This window comes from Hemicordylus capensis, chromosome 1, assembly GCF_027244095.1.
Source record: "Hemicordylus capensis ecotype Gifberg chromosome 1, rHemCap1.1.pri, whole genome shotgun sequence".
Classification (NCBI taxonomy): Eukaryota; Metazoa; Chordata; class Lepidosauria; order Squamata; family Cordylidae; genus Hemicordylus; species Hemicordylus capensis.
Genome location: NC_069657.1, coordinates 370,414,340 through 370,434,228, shown reverse-complemented (window position 1 = coordinate 370,434,228; position 19,889 = coordinate 370,414,340). Strand labels below are relative to the sequence as shown.

General features: G+C 40.1%; 1 protein-coding gene across 5 annotated transcripts in view; it reads right to left on the bottom strand.

Annotated features, from left to right (window-relative positions):
- Positions 1–19,889, bottom strand: part of PACRG (parkin coregulated) — a 387,264-nt gene that overhangs the window by 317,309 nt on the left and 50,066 nt on the right. For all 5 annotated transcript variants that reach the window (XM_053295419.1, XM_053295394.1, XM_053295403.1 and 2 more), the window contains exon 2: positions 6,816–6,950. In XM_053295419.1, the coding sequence (XP_053151394.1) occupies positions 6,816–6,950 (135 nt within the window). The remainder of the gene's footprint in view (positions 1–6,815; positions 6,951–19,889) is intronic.

Sequence of the window (19,889 nt, the reverse complement as noted above, 5' to 3'; positions counted from 1 at the left end):
CTTTTTCTCCTCATGTCATTTTCCCATTGCCCATATGTTTTTACTAATGGAGCAAAACAGGAACTTTAAGGAAGGAAATATGCCTTGGGGGAAGTGTAAGAAATGGTTAGCTCTCACCTTCCCATCCACTGCGATTCTGATCCAGAGATCTTCCTCATCCCCCTTGGCTGCTATTTGTAAAAACTTTAAAGAGATGGAGGTGCACTCCCTCTTAACATACAGTTCAGCCCTGAGTTAGTTGATAATTCATCTGTAGTGAGTGTTTGTTATGCCTTTTCTTTTGATTTTGCATTGCAGACCAGGAACTAGCTAGTCTAGCTGATAACATAACTTTGGTGTATGTAAAAAGAAAAGTAAAGTAAAGTAATAGCTTTACTAGGTCCACCCAGTGTTCACAGTACAGTTTAACTGATATTATCTGGCTGTCTTCATGAATTTTGTTCTAGCTGAACAACTTGACTACATGATTCTTCTTTAAAATCTGCTTTGGTGTATACATTTGCAGAAGATATTCACTCTGAAGAAGTACCAACTAAAGACAGAGCAAAATAACATGTTTCCAAATGAAGAAGTTGTATTTATTTTACTATTTCCTAGCCTGTTGCATGAACAGTTCTTATTCATCTGATCCCATGGACTGAAGCCCTGGAATGTTTTTTCATCATGAATGAAGTAATGCCACCAAATATATACAGTGGTTAATTTATTTCTTTTTTTTAAATGATGGCTGGGCTCAGGCATATGTGGAAACAACACACTCTGATCTGAATGTGGCAACTGTAGTCCCCACACATAAAGAGAATTCCTGGACACAACTGTCAAAAGGTACAAGGGGCATAGATTTTAAAACTCAGCTGTTTTTACCAGGATTGGAAAGAGTGCTTGACAGTGGAGCTTGGTGGCTGTTTTGCACACTTTCCCCATAGCATTCTTTGCAAAGGAAAGCATTAAGAACTCATATAGTTTTGAGGAACTCATATAGTTTAGAGCTTTTTGCAGAGCTTCATCTTTCATTTTTAACAATAAAGGACAGCTCTGTTTTATGGCCTGTTGCTCCTTGTATTTCTTCCTGCTATTCCCCACAGGCAACATTTCCTGTTGGATGAGAGGCAGGACCCTCACAAGACTGCAGATGCAGTCAGGAAATGGGATGCTGCATCAGGCGAAGAGAGAGAGGTGGGATCCCACAAGACTCTTGGTTGTTTTTGTTCTAACTGATATATAAGTTCAGTAGGTTCAATATTATTTTAATTTTGGAAATGAAATTCATAAATAAAATTTTGAGAATCAGGTACTAAGAATCAACAAATTGTTACTCTATGAAGAGGCCCACCGAACCAGCACAGAATGGAAAACTAATTTCCATTCTTTTCTCAAAACCAGACTCAAACATCCCACTACCTGAAATATAAAAGCCGATGCCACTTGGTTACTGATGTAATGAGCTCTACCACTGGAATTTGTCACTTTTCAAAACATCTCTACAGGAAATGGATTACAGAACACCACACACACACACAAACACACTCACTTGAGAGAATTTAGGTTCTAGCCACCTTATGCTTCCTGCTTCTAGCCAATTCATAATAATATTCATATATTAGTGCAATAATGCTCATGCGTAATACCACAATGGTTGCTTCAGATACCTTCAGTTCTCAAGCACAGGGGGTTCAGAACTGCCCATGTTGCACTGTGAAGAATGCCAGCCAGTGGGGCTTAATCATGACTACCTTTCGTTAGATAGAATCCAAAGTATGCTTCTACAACCTACTTAACTACTACAAATCCTCCCATACTGTCTCTTCAGCCAAAAACATTTCTTGTAGGATCACTTTATTTAAGTGTATGATTAATTCATAATGGATAGTTAAGTGTATTATTAATTCATAATGGAGGAAATGGTCCTCAGCAATAGCCATTTGTCTAATTGTTATAGTGTAAACATGCTAAAGTTATTTTAAATATATATTTTGACAAATATTTACAGTTGGATAAATGTACCTCATGTGAGGAAAGAGCATACTTAATTATTTTCTTTTGTCAGAATGTCATCTTTTTGAGACCCCTTTGCATCTGCAATCATGCACCAGTAAACAGACAAGTAATCAAGAGTGCAATGAACCATGATATGCATTACATGCAAACAGAATGAGAAAACAGACAAGAACTAAACAGTGATATATTATGCAGATCTTTGAGGCCTAGAATATTGATGGCAAAGGTACATCATTTCTTTTTCCTGTCTGTCCTTCACTTTATAAGACTCGTTTATGCAAATGACTGCATTTATGCAAATACCATTTACCCAGCTCCACAGAGAAAACACTGCACATCATGAGTTTTCAAGAGGGCCAGGAGATCATTGCCCATGACACCCATGCATTAGTCTGCCTGATGGTTCACATCAATCTTTTCAGTTACGATGGTGGGATGATTAATCTGATTTTGAGAAAAGGTTGTGAACGGCTGTCCCTCCCTTACTAACTTTCCATTCTATACTGGAGTTTGAAGCTGGACTGGAGTGCCCAACCTGAAATCATACTCTGAGTCAAGATTAATGCCCGCAACAATAGTGAGTAATCAGGCCCCAACAGTAACTAACATTACAGGAAAATAACAAAGAGTCTTTTGGCATTCTAAAGTTTAACACATTTATTTTAATATAAGCTTTTGCACACTAGCACCCCATAAGACACTGTTGTTTTGCTGCAACAGACTAATAAGGCTACCCCACTAGGAGTTGTTGATATGGGATTCAGTGTCATAAGTAGGGTTTTGTTTGTTTATTTTATTTATATACCGCCCAAAGCCTGCATCTCTGAGCAGTGCACAACACCAGTTTTGATACTGAGCTTGAACTCTTATTTTCAGCAAATCCAGTTATTTAATTTATTTATTTATATTTATTTAAAATATTTCTATACCGCCCCAAACTTGCATCTCTGTGCGGTTTGCAATTATGGCGGTGAAACCTCTGAATTAGTGCTTGCAGTCAGTGGTCGACTGAATGAAGTTAAATAAACTTAATCTCAATCCAAATAAGGCAGGGTCAACTATAGTGGGGAATTCAATGGCTGGGGCTATGCCTGTTCTGGACAGGATCATATTCCTCTGTAAGGATCAGGTTTGTAGTCTGGGGGTACTACTGGACTCAGCATAGTTCTTGAATTCCCAGATGGCATGTGTGACCTGGAATGCCTTTTATCAGTTTTGGTTGATATAACATCAAGTCAGTAAAATCTCCAGGATTGCTTTCAACCGTCACCTGCAGATTGATGCAGATTCCTGGAGACTCCAGCCAAGTCCTGGAGGGCAGGAACTTAACCCTTGCTGTGGCACATTTTCTGTAACACTTTTCTGTGGCATGAGCTGCCTTTAGGCAATAGTCTACTTCATCATATGCATGAAGTGGGCTGAGAACAAGTTTTACAGAACTGTATGTGTGCAGAAAATGGAAAACTAAAGGCTACATTGGCTATTTGTGCATTAAACATGCCAATACACCACATAACTAAACTCGGGTGGGTTGGTGGGTTTTATAAATAGATATATAGATGTAGATGTGTGTGATTTGTTTATTTTAAAATGGATATGCTGCCTTTCTGCCCCCAAAAGGATATCCAAGGTGGCTCATGACAAAAGATAAAATAGTCAAGTATATGGAGAGAACCTCCCATAAAGCACCGAGAAACACCACAAAATCTGTGCAGGAGTTCCATTTTCATAGTTTTCTACAGAGGTGAACCTAGATAATTTTGGAGCATGGACCTAAAGGCCTTTGGAGCCTCCCCACCATTGCTGCAAGTTAAGCATCATTTTGGTTCAAATCAATTAGACAGTTCACAAGTTAGCCCACTTGTGCCTCAAATGTTCACGTGTCCATCATCTTGGATTGGGGTAGATGACATCATCACAAATTATGCCACTGAGGTGTCCCTGAGGTGTCCCTACAGCTGCAGCAAATTTGGCTCAAATCGGTTAAGTGGTTCACAAGTTAGCCCACTTGCACCTCAAAACTTCAAGTGTCTGCCATTGGCATGGATAACATCATCACAAACAATGCCATTGAAGTATTCCTGTGTGTTACTCACTGCAGCTGTACCCAATTTGGTTCAAATGGGTTAGGCAGTCCACAAATTTGCCCGCTTGCGCCTCAGATGTTCATGCGGCTGCCATTTTGAATGGAAGAGGATGACATCATCACTCACCACACCATTTGGGCATCCCTATGTGTCCCTTCAGCTGTAGCAAATTTGGTTCAAATCGGTTAGGTGGTTCACAAGTTAGGCCACTTGGTTCACAAGTCCAGGCATTACGAAGCTGATAGTGAGCGACACACGGAAGGATAAACACACACACACACACGGACACACACAGAGAATGCTGGGTGATCTCATAAGCCTATTGGGAAGTAGGCTAACTATTTCTATAATTTATCCCTATTATACTTTTGGTATGGGTTTCATTTTGTTTCCCCCAAAAGCCATCTTTTCACAAACATATATTTTTGTAACTGAAGCTTATCACACACAAATACTGTTGTCACAAACAATATAGAAAACTCTTTCAATGTATAAGATGGTGCTATCAAATATGAACCACCCATAAAACGTATCAGCAGGTGGCAATAATAAGGCTCGGGCCTTGTCATTCCTCTGAAAGAAGAAAGTTTCTGAGCAGGGAAGCAGTAATTGAAAACAATACTCAAACTCATATTTCTTTCTTCTTCTGTGTGTTTCTTCATTTTTTCCCCTTGCTGCTCCTCATCTCTGGAGCTCGCTATTAGCCAATATTAGATCAACTGAGTCTCTCCCCCTTGTCAAAAGAATACCTTACATCTTCTCTATTTCAGTCAATTTATATTTATTGTACTTGAATTCTTGGTTCTTGCCCCTCAAATTTCCCTTTGTGTTCCCTTTCCTTTGTCTATGAATTCAAATAAAAAACATTATTGTCATGATAACCCCTGCTAACTTGGCAAAGAGGCACCTTTTAATGTGGTGATTCTCTTTATTTAGCAGGGGGAGAGTAACTGGCCCTATCCACCCCCAGCACAGTACCTCCAGTGACTGTTGCTGGTTTCTATCTTATGTTTCTTTTTAGATTGTGAGCCCTTTGGGGACAGGGTTCCATCTTATTTGTTTGTTATTTCTCTGTGTAAAACGCCCTGAGCCATTTTTGGAAGGGCTGTATAGAAATTGAATAAATAAATAATAAATAAATAATGATCACAGGTCTTTAAAAAAAGAAGAAAATCATAAGCTGAAGTAAAAAGCTATACTATTCAATTTCATAAACAAACCTGTACAAAGATCAGGAGAATGCACTCATAAAAGAAAACATACAATTGAATTCTTATCCTTATAACCATTTACTACCTTGGTGTTAATAAAAGAATGATAGTGTTTCAACATCAAAAAACAAATAAAAGCATTCTTGTATGTTGACATTTTCTGCCTGACAACAGAATCATAGAGTTGGGGAGGTATCTTGTAGGCTATCTTGTCCAATCCCTTGCTCAATGCAGGAAGTTGAGAACTTGGGGATGCTCTATCACTGGATTTCCTGCACTAAGAGGGGGCTGAACTAAATCGCCTGCTAAGTGACTCTATTGTCAAGCAGAAGCTCAGCTTTCTATTAATTGTACCAATGGTCAAGACCAACTAAAAACTGAGTCCAAGATATTTATTTATTTACACTGTAAGGCAGGACGGACCTGATTATTTGAAAGATTTTGTACAGTGCCATCTTTTTTAGTAATTTAATAAACATTATTATACACTGCATATCCCTTCTGCTTAAAAAAAACATAATCAAAGTCAACAATAGTAGTTTAAAGGAATTAAGATTATTTTCAACACCACCCACTCAAAAATCTAAAGAACTGGGTGTATTTTTTCCCCTTGTACACATGATGCTCAATTCTTGCATATCATTTATTCTGTTTGCAGAAAGATCTTGGCCCGGAATAAATAAATAAATAAATAAATAACACACACACGCACGCACGCACGTACGTCATTCTTTGGTAACCAAAATAATTAAATAGAAAGCGCAGGTTAAAGATCAGCATTCATTTTTCAAATTAAATTTAAAAGCCTGCTCTAGTTACTTAAAAGATTGGCAAGTTTTACAAATAACATCACTGAGCCTTTTAGAGAGAAACAGTGCTGCATTAGAATGAAGTCATTAGGCAATACATTTATTTTGAAGCCAATTAACCTTTTGTCAGATATGTCGGAACCATAATGGCTTCAGCAGTGGAGGTCAGCCTCTAACAGGGGCACGTATGACAGCGATTACGCTGTCTGACATATGCTGCAGACTGGGAGTGCAGCCGTGGAATGAGAATCCGCCTTCGTTTGTATTCTGCTCTGCATTTCAAGGGAGCAGACAATCTTGACCTATCCATTTAGGTAATTAAAGCTTCCATTTGGAACTGTCCTGCAGGAAGGTGAAATTTGGGGGGAGATAAATGGCTGCTGCTCACTGTATCCAGCCACTTCCATCATTTGATGGACTGCCTGAAATAGGCTGGGTTGCCAGGTCCTCATAAAAATAGAGATGAATTGAGCAGGAGACAATTCTCTAAGGCAAAGCAACTCTGTCATCTTCCTTTTTGCAGCATATAATTTAATTGTTAGCCAAGGTAGATGGCTGACTCAGGAGGCCACTCTCCAACTGCTCCCCCACCATCTTCTATTTGCTAAGAAATTACTCCACTTTATTTACTTATAAGCCAACGTTTTTTGGCAATGAGAGATGTCACTTCAATCAGCACAGCTGGCTGTCACAGCTGCGCCCTGACTTACCTTCCAGGCTATTTTGTTTCCTCTTGTATCATGCTCAAGGGCGATTGGGAAGTCACCTCGTTCATAAAACTTGCGAAAGGCTGTGGGCTTTGTTGGTCTTTCTTTAAATGCTCCTGCAGCTGGGGGACCTTTCACCTAACAAAAACAATTAAGAGTCTCATCATGCAACATTTCGTCTAATCAAGAAATACATTTGCTATTAACTAGGCACATCTACCTGGTAAAAGCTCCATTTAACACAGTGGGGTTTATTTTTGAATAGATATGCATAGAATTGTTCTGTTAATGAATGATTTAAACAAGGCAGATAAATCAGAATAGCACGCATCTTGCACGATAGCTCTGATATGAAAATTCTTTAAAGGAAAACCGTGTTCCTTGATGGGGGATTAATAGCAGCAGAGATCATTTTAAATAAATAGCTATGATTCTGTTTGTTATATCTATATTATTAATTATCCTGGGTGTGCCTTGGAATGTGCGTCCTAGCACCCAGCTGATTGGTTGGGCAGCGGAGGCGCCTGATTGACTGAGGCGCACCCAGGTGGATTGGTTGCCGTGGTGGCGGCGGGCCGGCCATGGAGGCCAGAGGCAGCGGCAGGCCCAGCCCAGCCGCGGAGGCAAAGCCCAGGAGGAGGTAAAGAAAGGGAGGGGAGAAGTGGCGGTGGGGAGGAGAGGCGGCTGGGCCCGGCACGGGCTGGCCATGGTTAGGAAGCAGAGTCTGGGGCAGAAGGTGTGTGTGTGGGGCGGGGGAGAGGTAACCACCAGCCCCAAAGAGCACACAGATGATCTGTGCGGGGTTGGCTAGTTTTCATTTAATGAGGAAGAGGGACAATGCTTCCTCATTAAAATAAAATTTTAATTTTATTAATTTATTTTAAGTTCCTCAACTTAATTTATTTAATTTATTTTAAGTTCCTCAAATTAAAATAAAAGTGTTAAACATCCAATGTATATATATATATATATATAGTATATTTAATTTTGTACAGAATAGGATGCAATGAAATAAATGGCAAAACTGTGATTGATTTTAAGGCTTTTAGACTGCATCCCTATGCAAGCCAATAACACCAAATCTATAAATTATTCTGTTAGATGTGTGTGTATCCATGCATGCATGTATGTGCACGCAAACACACATGAATCATAATCAGTGGCTGACATCCAGAGCAGTGGCCTGAGGATGCAGCAGGATATGCATCTTTGCAGAGAGAAGCTGCTCTTAACGCAGCCGGAGGCTTGTTGAGGAGCAGAGCATGTGTGCCGATGGAGGGGGAGCGATTTTAGCTGATCTCCCTAGGCCTAGAAGTGCTCTTTACCTTCCAGAAATATGTCCTAAAGGCTGCACATCCTCTGGGACATATTTCTGTAAAGCAAAGAACACTTCTGGAGGCAGGGGGAATCAGCAAAGATCACTCCTCCATATGCACAGTCTGCAGCTGCTTGGCAAGTCTTTAGTTGTGTTAAGAGCAGCCTCTCTCTGTGAGGATGTACTGTAGATCCTGCAGCTGCTCTGGATGTCAGGCAATGTTATTTAAGGATACTAATATATCAACCAGGATTTCTTCTATTTCCTATTGACAGTGGTTTTAATTAGGTGTTGGATCTTAAGTTACCATCTACCTATAATCATATAAAAAGAATGATTAGCAGAACAATATTATTTTAGACAATCAGGTCTCATTCCTAATAGAGACTCAAAAGTAGTTCTCTGTCCTTTTCTGGCAGAGTTTTTAAAAGACATACTAATTTGCTAAAGAACCAGCAAGGATATTTTTCCAGTGCGGGACGCTAGTCTTCCTCTGGATTTTAATTTGGCAATGATGCAACCTAAAATGATGTTTAATTACTTTCATTATTTCAACATAATTAGCATTTAAACAATGTCCTTTGGCTACCATCTGGTTCCATGAATGAGCAGAGCGGAAGTATGGACTGACCTCCCTCAAAATGCCACTATAACCTCCATTTTCACCAAGTATTGACTGGGCCCTTTCATGTGGTTCTGCTCCCGCTTCTACCCGGAGCAGAAGCGTTTCGGATGCCCTAGGGTAAAGTAAGATGAGGCAGGGTCTCTGGATGGGCTTGCAAAGTCACAACATGCTCAGCACAAGAGCATGTAGGCACTGGTGGGGGGAAAGACTAGCAGGCACAGAGCCACTGGTGTCCCATGATCATGATGGGCCCATTGTGAAATTGTTTTGAGGGGGAGCCCCCTGCTTGCCCATGCCTAGAAACTCCACAGCCAGTCACCTGCTGCAGAGCGGAGCCAGGAGCTCTGAGTGCTGCTGCAGGCAGAGGTGAGTCCAGCAGCAAGGAAAGTACAGGGATGGCGGAGACACCAGAGAAGCAGCCTCCAAGTGCATGCTGCCTTAGAGCCTGTGCTTGGAGCAGCTGATAGGCAGTTGGTGACTCAGGCACAGTAGGAGCTGCTGCCAGCTGCTTGGTGACAGCAGGGAAAGGAAGAAAGGGGCAGGCTCTTTTTGAGCAAGCCAGGGAGGTGGCGAGGGTGAGAAACGGAGCCAGAGAGCGAGCTGGGGACTGCTGAGGAGGAGGTGGAGGTGGTGGTGACTTCAGTAGGAAAAATAAAAAGTAAAAAGTTTTCACAAGGCCTAACAGCCCCCACCCCCGCAAATACTAAGGGGTGGGGCATGTTCACTGATTGAACACAGGCCCCCTCCAACCTCACTATACCACTAAAGACTACTTTGAAATGTATTATTCTAATGAAAGCCAATTCCCCACCGTGCTCTACTTGTGCAGGAGATGCAAGCATCTACTGTGGTCAATACCCAAAAAATCCTGAAACTATTCTTCTAAGGGAACTCTAAACTTGTTTTCCCTCAGCAGCAGTCTTGCCCCATTGTGCAAGGAATAAAATGAAATGGGTGAATTTTCCCCTGCCCCATGACTCTTTCAAAAGCAATTTTGATATGACATGGGGGGGGGGTCAGCTCTTTACAGCTGATGCAGACGCACTGTGTACAGTGTTACTAGCATCATCTGTATGGCATCATTGGTGCCCCAGCCAGCCTTAAACCTTTCTTCTGAGAAGCCTCCAGGAAGCCTCTGAGCTTGACATCCAAGCTGCCTTGCAACAGCATGAGAGACAGCATGCTCTTATCTCTTGCCTGTGGGCTTCTCAGAGGCATCTGGTGAGCCACTGAAAGAAACAGTATGCTGGATTAGATAGGCTTTGGGCCTGATCCAGCATGGCTTTTCTTATGTTCTGCCTGACTGAATGGCCATGGGAAGCACTGTCATTTATTCCAGGGAGTGTGCTTGTGTGTTGGAAGAGTGTGTATGCACTGTGTAGGGTGATGTCATTCTGGTGTTCCAGCCATTACCACTTATTTATTAGTGATTTGTATGCATGACTAATGTGAGAGCATCATTAACAAATCAAATCAAAATCAAATAAATAAATAAATAAATAAATAAATAAATAAATAAATAATAAGCAGTATCATGACTGGTAAGTGACAGCAGAGTTGCTTAAGACAGTTGCTAGTGCTATTGCATTAAGTATTATTTCTAGTGGTAATCTTGTCCTGTTGACTTTGCTACAGGAAGTATGTAAGAGAAGTTACACTGATACTAAGTACATACTTAATTCTCTCGCTTCTATCAAAAGAGAGTTAAAACTGATAAGAACTTCTGCTGGATTGTGCCCATCTTAAAATATTCGAGATTCCATTGTCATATTATCTTCTAATATATTCATACAAATTATTTCTAAAATTTTAATTTAAATGCCAACTTAAAAAAAAAAAAGATTAAACACAGTACTGTAGTTAAAAACAGACCAAAAGAAAAAAGAAATAGAAAAAAGACCTGATTGCTTCTACTTAATTAAAAGCTAATGTTCTTGATGGAAAAGTATACAAAGCCACAGTTTTGCTTGGAGGGGGCCTTTTAAATGTCAAAGAGACATTGAAGAGTCTGATAATTGCCCAAACCATTTAATTCATTTATGTGCTACTGAATGTTATTCCTAGCATGAACAAAATGAAAATTATGAAAGACGCAATTAAGCAAACAGGATAAATGAACTAAATTTTCCCTGCCTCACAAGTATTAAAAAATTAGCATAGTTGCATGTTTATAACCTAGTAATTTTTTAAAGACAGATTTACACTGGACAGGGAAATAAATATCCAAAACCAACATTAAACACAAAGTTTTATATGGAATATAGAATACTTCTTTTCTTTTTTCTCAGAATGTTGCTACTGATGAACAAAGTTTGGTGAATGTTGACATTGACCTGTGAACATTGACAATCTGGCAAATGCAATTTACAGCTGTTGTTAACAGAATATTAATAGAATACTATAGATAAAGTATGATATATTAATAAAAAATACAGACATATTTTGGGTGCACTGGCGTAGCAGAGGGCAAAGTTGTAATACTAAAATATTAATTAATTAGGCAGCATTTTACTTGATAGATTTGTGTTGCACAGGCTAAACAAGTGAGGTCCTAAGTATGTGCTATAAGAAATATTGTTCTACTTAAAAGCAATATTATGAAGCCTCTTGCAAAGAGAAGCAGGTTACCTTTAAACAATAATTCATTCATTATTCATGAGTTAAAGGGAAGAGTGTAAAAAGAAAAAGAAGAGGACTGCAAAAACCTGGCTCTCTGGCATTACTTTGCATTTAAAGTTTTTAAGGAATTTTGGTATCCTAGCAACATAACATGCACTCACTCATCTTGTGACATAAGAGTGTATGAAAGATATGAAAGCATGATATTAAAAGCTACTTATAACAGACAATCCACATGACTTCATTCCTCATCATTGCAATGAACTGTAGAATTATTTTTTCTTAATTACAAGAGACATTTCTTTATAATGTCTCTGAAAAAGAAACTATGGAAAGTAAAGTTAAATACTAATTTATCACACATTTAATGGTAGACAGTTAGTATTAATGTACTCTAGGGATAATCCAAAAAGTATTTGATTATTCAAGACCGACTTGCTCTTTGGAATCAAACATATTGTTAGAACATCTGTTAAGGAGAAGTATGTGAATTTCAACTAGATAGTCTTTTCGAAAGAATTTTAGAGATAATAAAATATTCAGAAATGTGTCAAAACAAGAAAAGATCTGTAATAAAAATGATTTTCAAAGCCCTGGGTCACTTGGACTAGATTAACTTTGATCATTCATTGGCAATGGTAGAAAAGCTGAAGTTTCAAATGGTTGCCTATTTCTAGACTAAGTGGTTTGGATCCTTCAGAGAAGCATGAGGAGAGGTTCACACATACAATGGTACTTTCCCACCCTCAGATCCCCCCCATGCTTGCATCACCCCCATGCTCCCTGAAAAGAGGCTCCTGAGGGGAACCACTAGGATGGTGTGGGACCTTTGTTTGCCCAAGTTGCTTCGACCTGATTTCTGCTTGTTTCCCGCTTCTCTGCAGCCACCTGCACCATATCCCACGTTTCAGTGGGTCCCCTACCCTCAGTAACAGCTTTTTGAGGGCATGGGGGTGTAGTGCCGAGGAGGAGCAGGAAAGCCTCCTTGTAAAAGCTAATTTTTACTCACACTTCTCCAGATCCAATCCCATATTTTAGGACTGGATCCTTCCTGCTGCAGTGGTGCTTGTCCCAAGTACCTGCATGAGGCGCCAGCACACTCATGGCATCCGCGCATGTGCGGGTGCCATTTGCGTGATCAGCAACACCATGCTGACCCCACAAATGACACCCAAACATGCACGGATGCCATGTGTGGGCTGGCGCTGCATGTGGGTACTTTGGAAATGTGCCACCGCAGCAGGAAGCTGCATGTGGTGGCAGAGAACAAGTAAGGATATGCTCTCCTTTTAAAAAAAAGATCCCGCTCATCACTGCCCTCCCAGTGACGCCAAACCAGTTCATGCACATCTGTAATTCAGGAGAAAACAGCACTAATGACTATAATATTAGGGCATAGCAAAAGGAATGAGAAGACAGTTCCTAGTCCCAAAGGGGTTCACCATCTAAAAAGAAATACAAAGGAGATACCAGCACTGGAAGGGACACCCCAGTGGGATCAATAGGGACAGTGACTATCCCCCTGCTAAATATAAGAGCCTCACCAAAACAACTCTTTGCCCAGTTAGCTTGTTTAGTACAAGGAAGGAACCAAGGTATTAATTGTAAAATACAAAAATATTCAAATAGTTAAAGGAATGCAAGGTGGGACTAATATGGTGAACTACCTGGCTACTTCCAACAAACAGGCCTTGGAAATTGTGGAATTGTTTTAACTTGAGTACCTAAAAATTCCATCTAGGGTGGAACTGCATTAGCTATAATACCAGACTGTGGTTCATTAATGGAGTTTTATATTGTAATGCAGCTTGATGTTGAGAACCCAAATACCCCATTGTTAAAATCCCAATATATCAGTTCTAAAATCTTCCTTGGAGATTTCCTTGGAGGCCTTCAGGAGAGTCTCAAAGATCTATCTTTTCAGCCTGGCTTTTAATTTTAATCTGCTTTTAAATTTTATTTTTTAATTTTAATTGTTGTGTGTTTTTTATTTTACTGTAAACCACCCTGAGCCACTTTAGGAAGGGCATTATATAAATAAAATAAATAAAATAAAATAAATGTCACTAAATTCCCCAGTACAAATTAAATTAGTTCTTTCAGGATGGTGATTGCAGAGTTTTGAAAGACAGGATCCTGGTATAATTATGCAAGAGGAGCAAAGCAGGGAAGCTTGTGGGGAAAGTTTATTTTTTCCTTTGAGGCCATGGATGTACTACAGATATCTAATATAGGATTGTTATGCAGGTGAGCTATTGAAAGTTTTTATAGACTAGTAACTTCTTCTACATATTTATTTGTAAGGCTGTGCATAAATTAAAAATGCTCCATTATTATTTCTTTGATAATGTTAGTTATGAGTTGCACTGAGTACAAAAACAATTTTGTTTCACGTAGATCTCCAAAATGCTTCTTTTCTTTTGACACAAACACAAACCACCTTCCCTAGATCTGCTTCTTGGGCAGACTAAAATTCAGTGCCAGCAAAAACAGTTCCCCCAAAGCTGCTATAAGCTCTGGACAGGCAGTTTCCATGGGTGCAAGTTCCCCAAGCCCAATGAGATTTGGGACATGTGTTTCTTGAAGATGCCAAACGTCCTGCTTCTTCCAGTTAATGCAAGTTAGATTAAATGAAAGTTAGTGGACTGTCTCAAAATCTTTGAAAACCTAACACATCTAGTTATTCCCACAAACTATACAGTTAACACAGATAAATTAGTTTCAGCCTTCATATCGTAAATTAGTAGACTGGCAAGCATGCCACGTTGTGTGGCTAGAGATGGAGGAAAAAGGAAATTGGATAGTGCTCATTAAAAAGAAAAAGCCACATGGGTTTGACTAGAAAGGGAGATGGAGAAGAAGAAGCAAAGCAACTCTATGGGATTTAAGCATGTGTAACATGAGTTTGCATGTATTAATATGTTTCAAGACAAATGAGTTACAAAATGTATGCAAGCATTTTTTTAAAGTTTAGTATATTTCATTACTAACCAGGAGCTGTTTAGTGAGTATTTTGTGTTTCACCCTATCTACTTCATATGGCATAAAAAGAGACTGAGTAATTCTATCCAAAATGTGAAAAATGGGAAATGCACATAAAAACCTACTTTAATTGTGCAACGGTCCTTAAACCAATTAGTAAAAACAAACTTGTACGGAATGTTATATACTGAGACAGCTATTAATAACCGAATACTTTAAGTGTTTAACATTTTTCTGACAAGGCAGAAGTAAGTAAGTAAATAAATAAATAAATTGTGTGTGTGACATTTTTCTTATCTTCAGTGACAAAGTGCATTAGTTGAGGACAACTATTCCACAAATTCATCTTCATTCATTTTATTTCATTCTAATTTTTTAAATGTTTTGTTTTGTAATATAAGGAAAATACTTTGGCAAAATGCTTTCCAAAAATGAAGTATCAAAGTTAAAGTCTGACTCTTGCTTCACTGAATTTTTTTAGCTCTAAAAAGCCAATCAGCTTAGATTGTCTGATACACAAGTACAGAGCACATATGACAGAGTTGCCTGAAGGCATATCTAACTTACAAAACAAACTGTTCAAGCTATTCATATTGGTGGAAGTTTCCATTCATGAATCAACATTTCACTTGATTAGGCTGCTTTTACTATTATAGACACATTTATCTGCAATGTTTGGGGTTTTTTCCCCTCTCCATCTGGTATTTCTTAATTGTATAATGGATAAATGTCCCTTTGGGAACAAAGCAATCTCCTTTGATTAATTACATATTCAACTGAATTGTACGAGAGATTCATGTGCAAGCCACACAAAAATCAAATATTTATTATTTATTTATTACATTTATATATCACCCCATCCAAACAGCTCTGGGTGGTGCACAGCAACAAAAATAAAACCTGCAAATCAGTCCTTTAAAAACAATCATTATAAAACAATTTTAAAACAGTATAAAACCATTAACAATTAAAACATTTTTAAAAGTTTAAAAACCTGGACGGCCAGGCCAGACCAGACAGATAGGTTTCAAGGGTTCTCCTGAAGGCCAACAATGAACTCAAGCTATGGATTTCTCCTGGGAGTGCTTTACACAGACCAGGAGCAGATGCAGAGAAGGCCCGCCTCTGAGTCGCCACCAGACATACCGGTGGAAACTGAAGACAGACCTCCTCAGATGACCTTAATGTGCAGTGGGGATCATGCAGAAGAAGGCACTCTCTAAGGTAAACTGGACCTAAGCCATTGACAGCTTTAAATGCAATATCCAGCACTTTGTATTTTGCCCTGAAACATATTGGCAACTAATGCAACTGGTTTGAGGACAGGCATAATGAGGTATCTCCAGGTTACCCCAGAGACCAGTCTGGCTGCTGCATTTTGCACTAACTGAAGTTTCCAAAATATGTACAAAGGCAGCCTCCTGTAGAGCTCATTGCAGTAGTCAAGCCTGGAGGTTACCAGGTGATCCACCACTGTTCTGAGGTCATCCTCTTCAAGGAATGGACACAGCTGTCAAATCAGCCAAAGCTGGTAGAAAGCACTCCTGGCCATAGGCTCCATCTGAGCCATTTTTGGAAGGGTGGTATAGAAATTGAATAAATGAATGAATAAAATACCACAGTGAGGTTCAGGAGTACTCCCAAACTGCATAACTGTTCCTTCCGGGGGAATGTAACCCCCTCCAGCACAGGAAGATACAACTCATCTGAAGTTCTGAACCCCTACAATGAGCACCTCCATCTTGCTTGGATTCAGGTTCAATTTGTTATCTCTCATCCAGCCCATTACTGCCTTTAGGCAGGCATTTAGGGAATTAATGTCACTTACTGATGATCAAGATGACAAGGAGAAATATATTTAGGTGTCATCAGCATACTGATAACACACAGCACCAAATGTCCTGATGACCTCACCCAGTGGTTTCATGTAGATATTAAAAAGCATTGGTGACAGAATGGAGCCCTGAGGGCCTCCATATAACAGTTCCTCTTTTGAGGAGCAATTGTCACCAAGCTCCACCATCTAGAATCTGCCTAAGAGATAGGAGTGGAACCACTGCAAAGCAGTGCCCCCTATCCCTAGCTCCCCCAAGCAATTCAGAAGGATACCATTGTTGATGGTATCAAACACCACTGAGAGATCCATAAGAACCAGCAGAGTCACACTCCATCTGTCAATTACCTGGTAAAGGTCATCCATCAGGTTAACCAAGGCTGTCTCAACCCCATAGCCAGCTCTAAAGCCAGTTTGAAATGGGCCAAGATAATCAGTTTGCTCCAAAGCTGCCTGGAGCTGGTCGGCCACCACCCTCTCAATCACCTTGCCCAACTATGGGAGATTGGAGACTTGCCAATAACTATCCCTTGCTACGGGATCCAAGGAAGGCTTCTTAAAAAGTGGTCTCTTGCTTCCTTCAGACAAGGGGGCATCCTACCCTCCCTCAGTGATGCATTTATGATATTAACTAGGCTATCTCCAACAATCCCCCTGCTAGACAGAAGCAGCCAAGTTGGGAAAGGATCCAGGGAACAAGTGGTAGACTACACCGCCCCAAGCAGCTTGTCTACATCCTTAGGAATCACAGATTGAAACTGATCCAATCTAATACTGCAAGAGGGATTGCTGGACACCCCCTTCATGGACTTTGCAGAAATAGTGGCCCAAATACAGGAAATTTTATCCTTAAAGAACCCATTAAAAGTTTAACAGCGGAATAAAGTTTCCGGGGACTGATTTAATATGGAAGGAGTAGAAATTAAACTCCTCACAACCTGGGATAGCTCTGCTGAACGTGAAACTGTGGTTGCAATGCGTACAGACCAAAATCGGGTTTTTGCTGCATGCACCACCACCGCATAATTCTTCAAATGGGTCAGCTTTATTAAGGAGTCAGTTGGGCAGTGGGATGGACAGTACACCAAGAGAATGACCGATCTATCCCTAGTTCCCAGCCTCAAAAATACACAGCTGCCTCACAGGGGCCCTGGTAAGGGAGATGGTATTCTTATGGACCACAGCCACTCCACCCCACTGCCCACTTCCCCTAGCCTGCTCCACAACAGAGTAGCCTGGTGGGATAAGCTGGGCACACATTGGACCACTTGCCTCCCCCAACCAGGTCTCAGTTATACATGCCAGGTCAGCTCCCTCATCCATGATCAAATAGTGGACAATTTTGGTCTTATTCTGAACTGACCTGGCATGCAGAGGAGCAAAGCTAGGTTCTGTGGGTAGTTGGAACTGCTTGCCATGGCCAGAGAGCTGACAGGACAGCCAGAAGTGGAAACAGTTACTAAATTACTGGTTTCTCTTCCCCTGTAACTGCCAGTTGTGCTGCCAGCACCAATTCTTCTATTTCCCACCACTACAGTAATAGCTGCCCCAGAACCGCCGGATGCACTCCTGGTACCATCCCTCTCAAGAGAGCCCAAACACATACCTGCAGAGAGGCCTGACAGAGCCCAATAAAAATTGAGGACCAGCAAACTCTAGCCCAAACCTCCAGCCCCACTCTAATATAACCTCCCCCGAGACCTCAGTCCCACCCCAAAGGCCGGGCCCCCTTTGGCAGCCACCTACTGGCGGACCACTGGCCACGCCGATGGCTACGCCTCTGGCATGCCTTCTTGGTATGCCTCCAAGAACTCAACAGCCCCTCCTCTCAAAAGAAGCTCCAGAGCCAAACAACAGGTGGTGAGTGTCAGTCAATCTTGGAAGGCAGCCAGCAATAACAAGACAACAGGAAGGTAGGCTGCCCTTCGTCTGGGCTAGAAGATGGAGCTGAAGCTTCCAAAAAACAGAGTGGGTCAGCAGATAGAGTCCAAGAAAGCCCTCTTACCTTGCACTGTTTGTTTATTCACAAACAGTGAAACATTCTTGTAGATCACATTTTTATTAGTCAGATCCTTTTGAAATTATGTTCGGTTTAAAACTAAATTAAACCTGAAGGATAATAAACACCACCACTCTGGTCCTAGTCACATTTACTCACAAGTAAGTCTAATTGGTTTCAGTTTTATTGTCTCCTGAGCAAGTATGCACAGGAATGCAGGAATGCCTTTGACTCAGAATGTACATTAAAAGCTGTAAGACATTCTTTGTATATTGGAAGAGGGAGAAGTCAATATTCCAGTGCTTAAAATTTTTTGTAGCGTTTTTAAGAAAAGTATATGACCCTTGAACCACTTCTAGTGCAGGCAACTAGAAATCAAGGGCTCCGGATAAAGATGCATCACCATTTGCATCAAAAGATACATACAGCAAGCCTAGTGAAGCTCAGATGAGTACTGTATCATGATATCCACATCTGAGACACATGTGGAAGACTGCTTGTGCATGATCTTTGGGAATACCTCTTTTGTGTCTGTTTAATTCTTTTTTAAAAATGAAGGGGAAAATGCTATTATATTTGAATCTTGACTTCATATCGTTTTAGATATGTCATTGTAATGTAAATTTAACAGCACTAAGGCTTTTCTTTTTTTTTTGCTTTATATGATAATTATCAATTATACATCACCTGTACTAGCAAAATACAATGTTCTTCTTGGCCATTAAACAAATGCAAGAAAAACATTTTTAAAATTAATGCAGCTATGTAAAAAGTGCAAAACTATGAAAAACTTGAATTCAGCTTTGTGTCCTAGTTTCAGCTTGCAAATGCTGAACATATCACTCTAACAGAAGCCAAGTTTTTATTGAGAAGAATGGAACTATTACCATGTACTAGATATGACAATTCCAGTAAATCTGTGCAATGCAACCAGATGTTTGGTTTTTTAAAAACCACATTGTTCATACATGTTCAGCTTATGGTCCATAATAATCCACAGCAGGTCCTTAACAGCCTACCAGCAAGCCAACCACATCTTGCATTTAATTATTTCCCTTAAATATCCTACTTTGTATTTCCCTCCCTACTGAATTGCACACAATATTTTTCAGTCTAAGTCTCATTTTTAATTCTTATCTTATCCTCCAGAAAGCTTCCAATGTTTGTGAGCATGCAATGCTCTGGAAGAAAGCTTAACACGAAAGAACACAAATAATCACCATGCCCCTCTAAAATCCTTGATGGAAGACAACCTGGTCCCTCAGTTTGTGACTCCTAAGTCTATAATTCTTTTATTCTACTCATTTCTTAAATCTTCCCAGATTCAATTTCTGTAAGCCACAGCAAATCAGTGAATATATAACATTCTAATGAAAGAGTTAAGCACACATGTTGCCAAAGCATAGCCACATAATAAATAAATAAAATAAAGCAAGAGAAAGAACTAGTTCAAGAAATGATAGGGAACAGAATGCAATATAATAAGGCACAAGGAGCTACAGCTCACTTCATGGGAAAGGTTGTAGCTCAGTGTAGAAGGTCTCAGATTCAACTGCTGGCATCTCCAGGTAGGGCTTGGAAAGACTCCTGTCTGAAACCCTAGAGAGCTGCTGCTAATCAGAGTAGACAATACTGAACTAGATAGACCAACAGTGTAAGGCAGCTTCATAAGTACCAGAAAAATTCCACAATTCTAATAAATC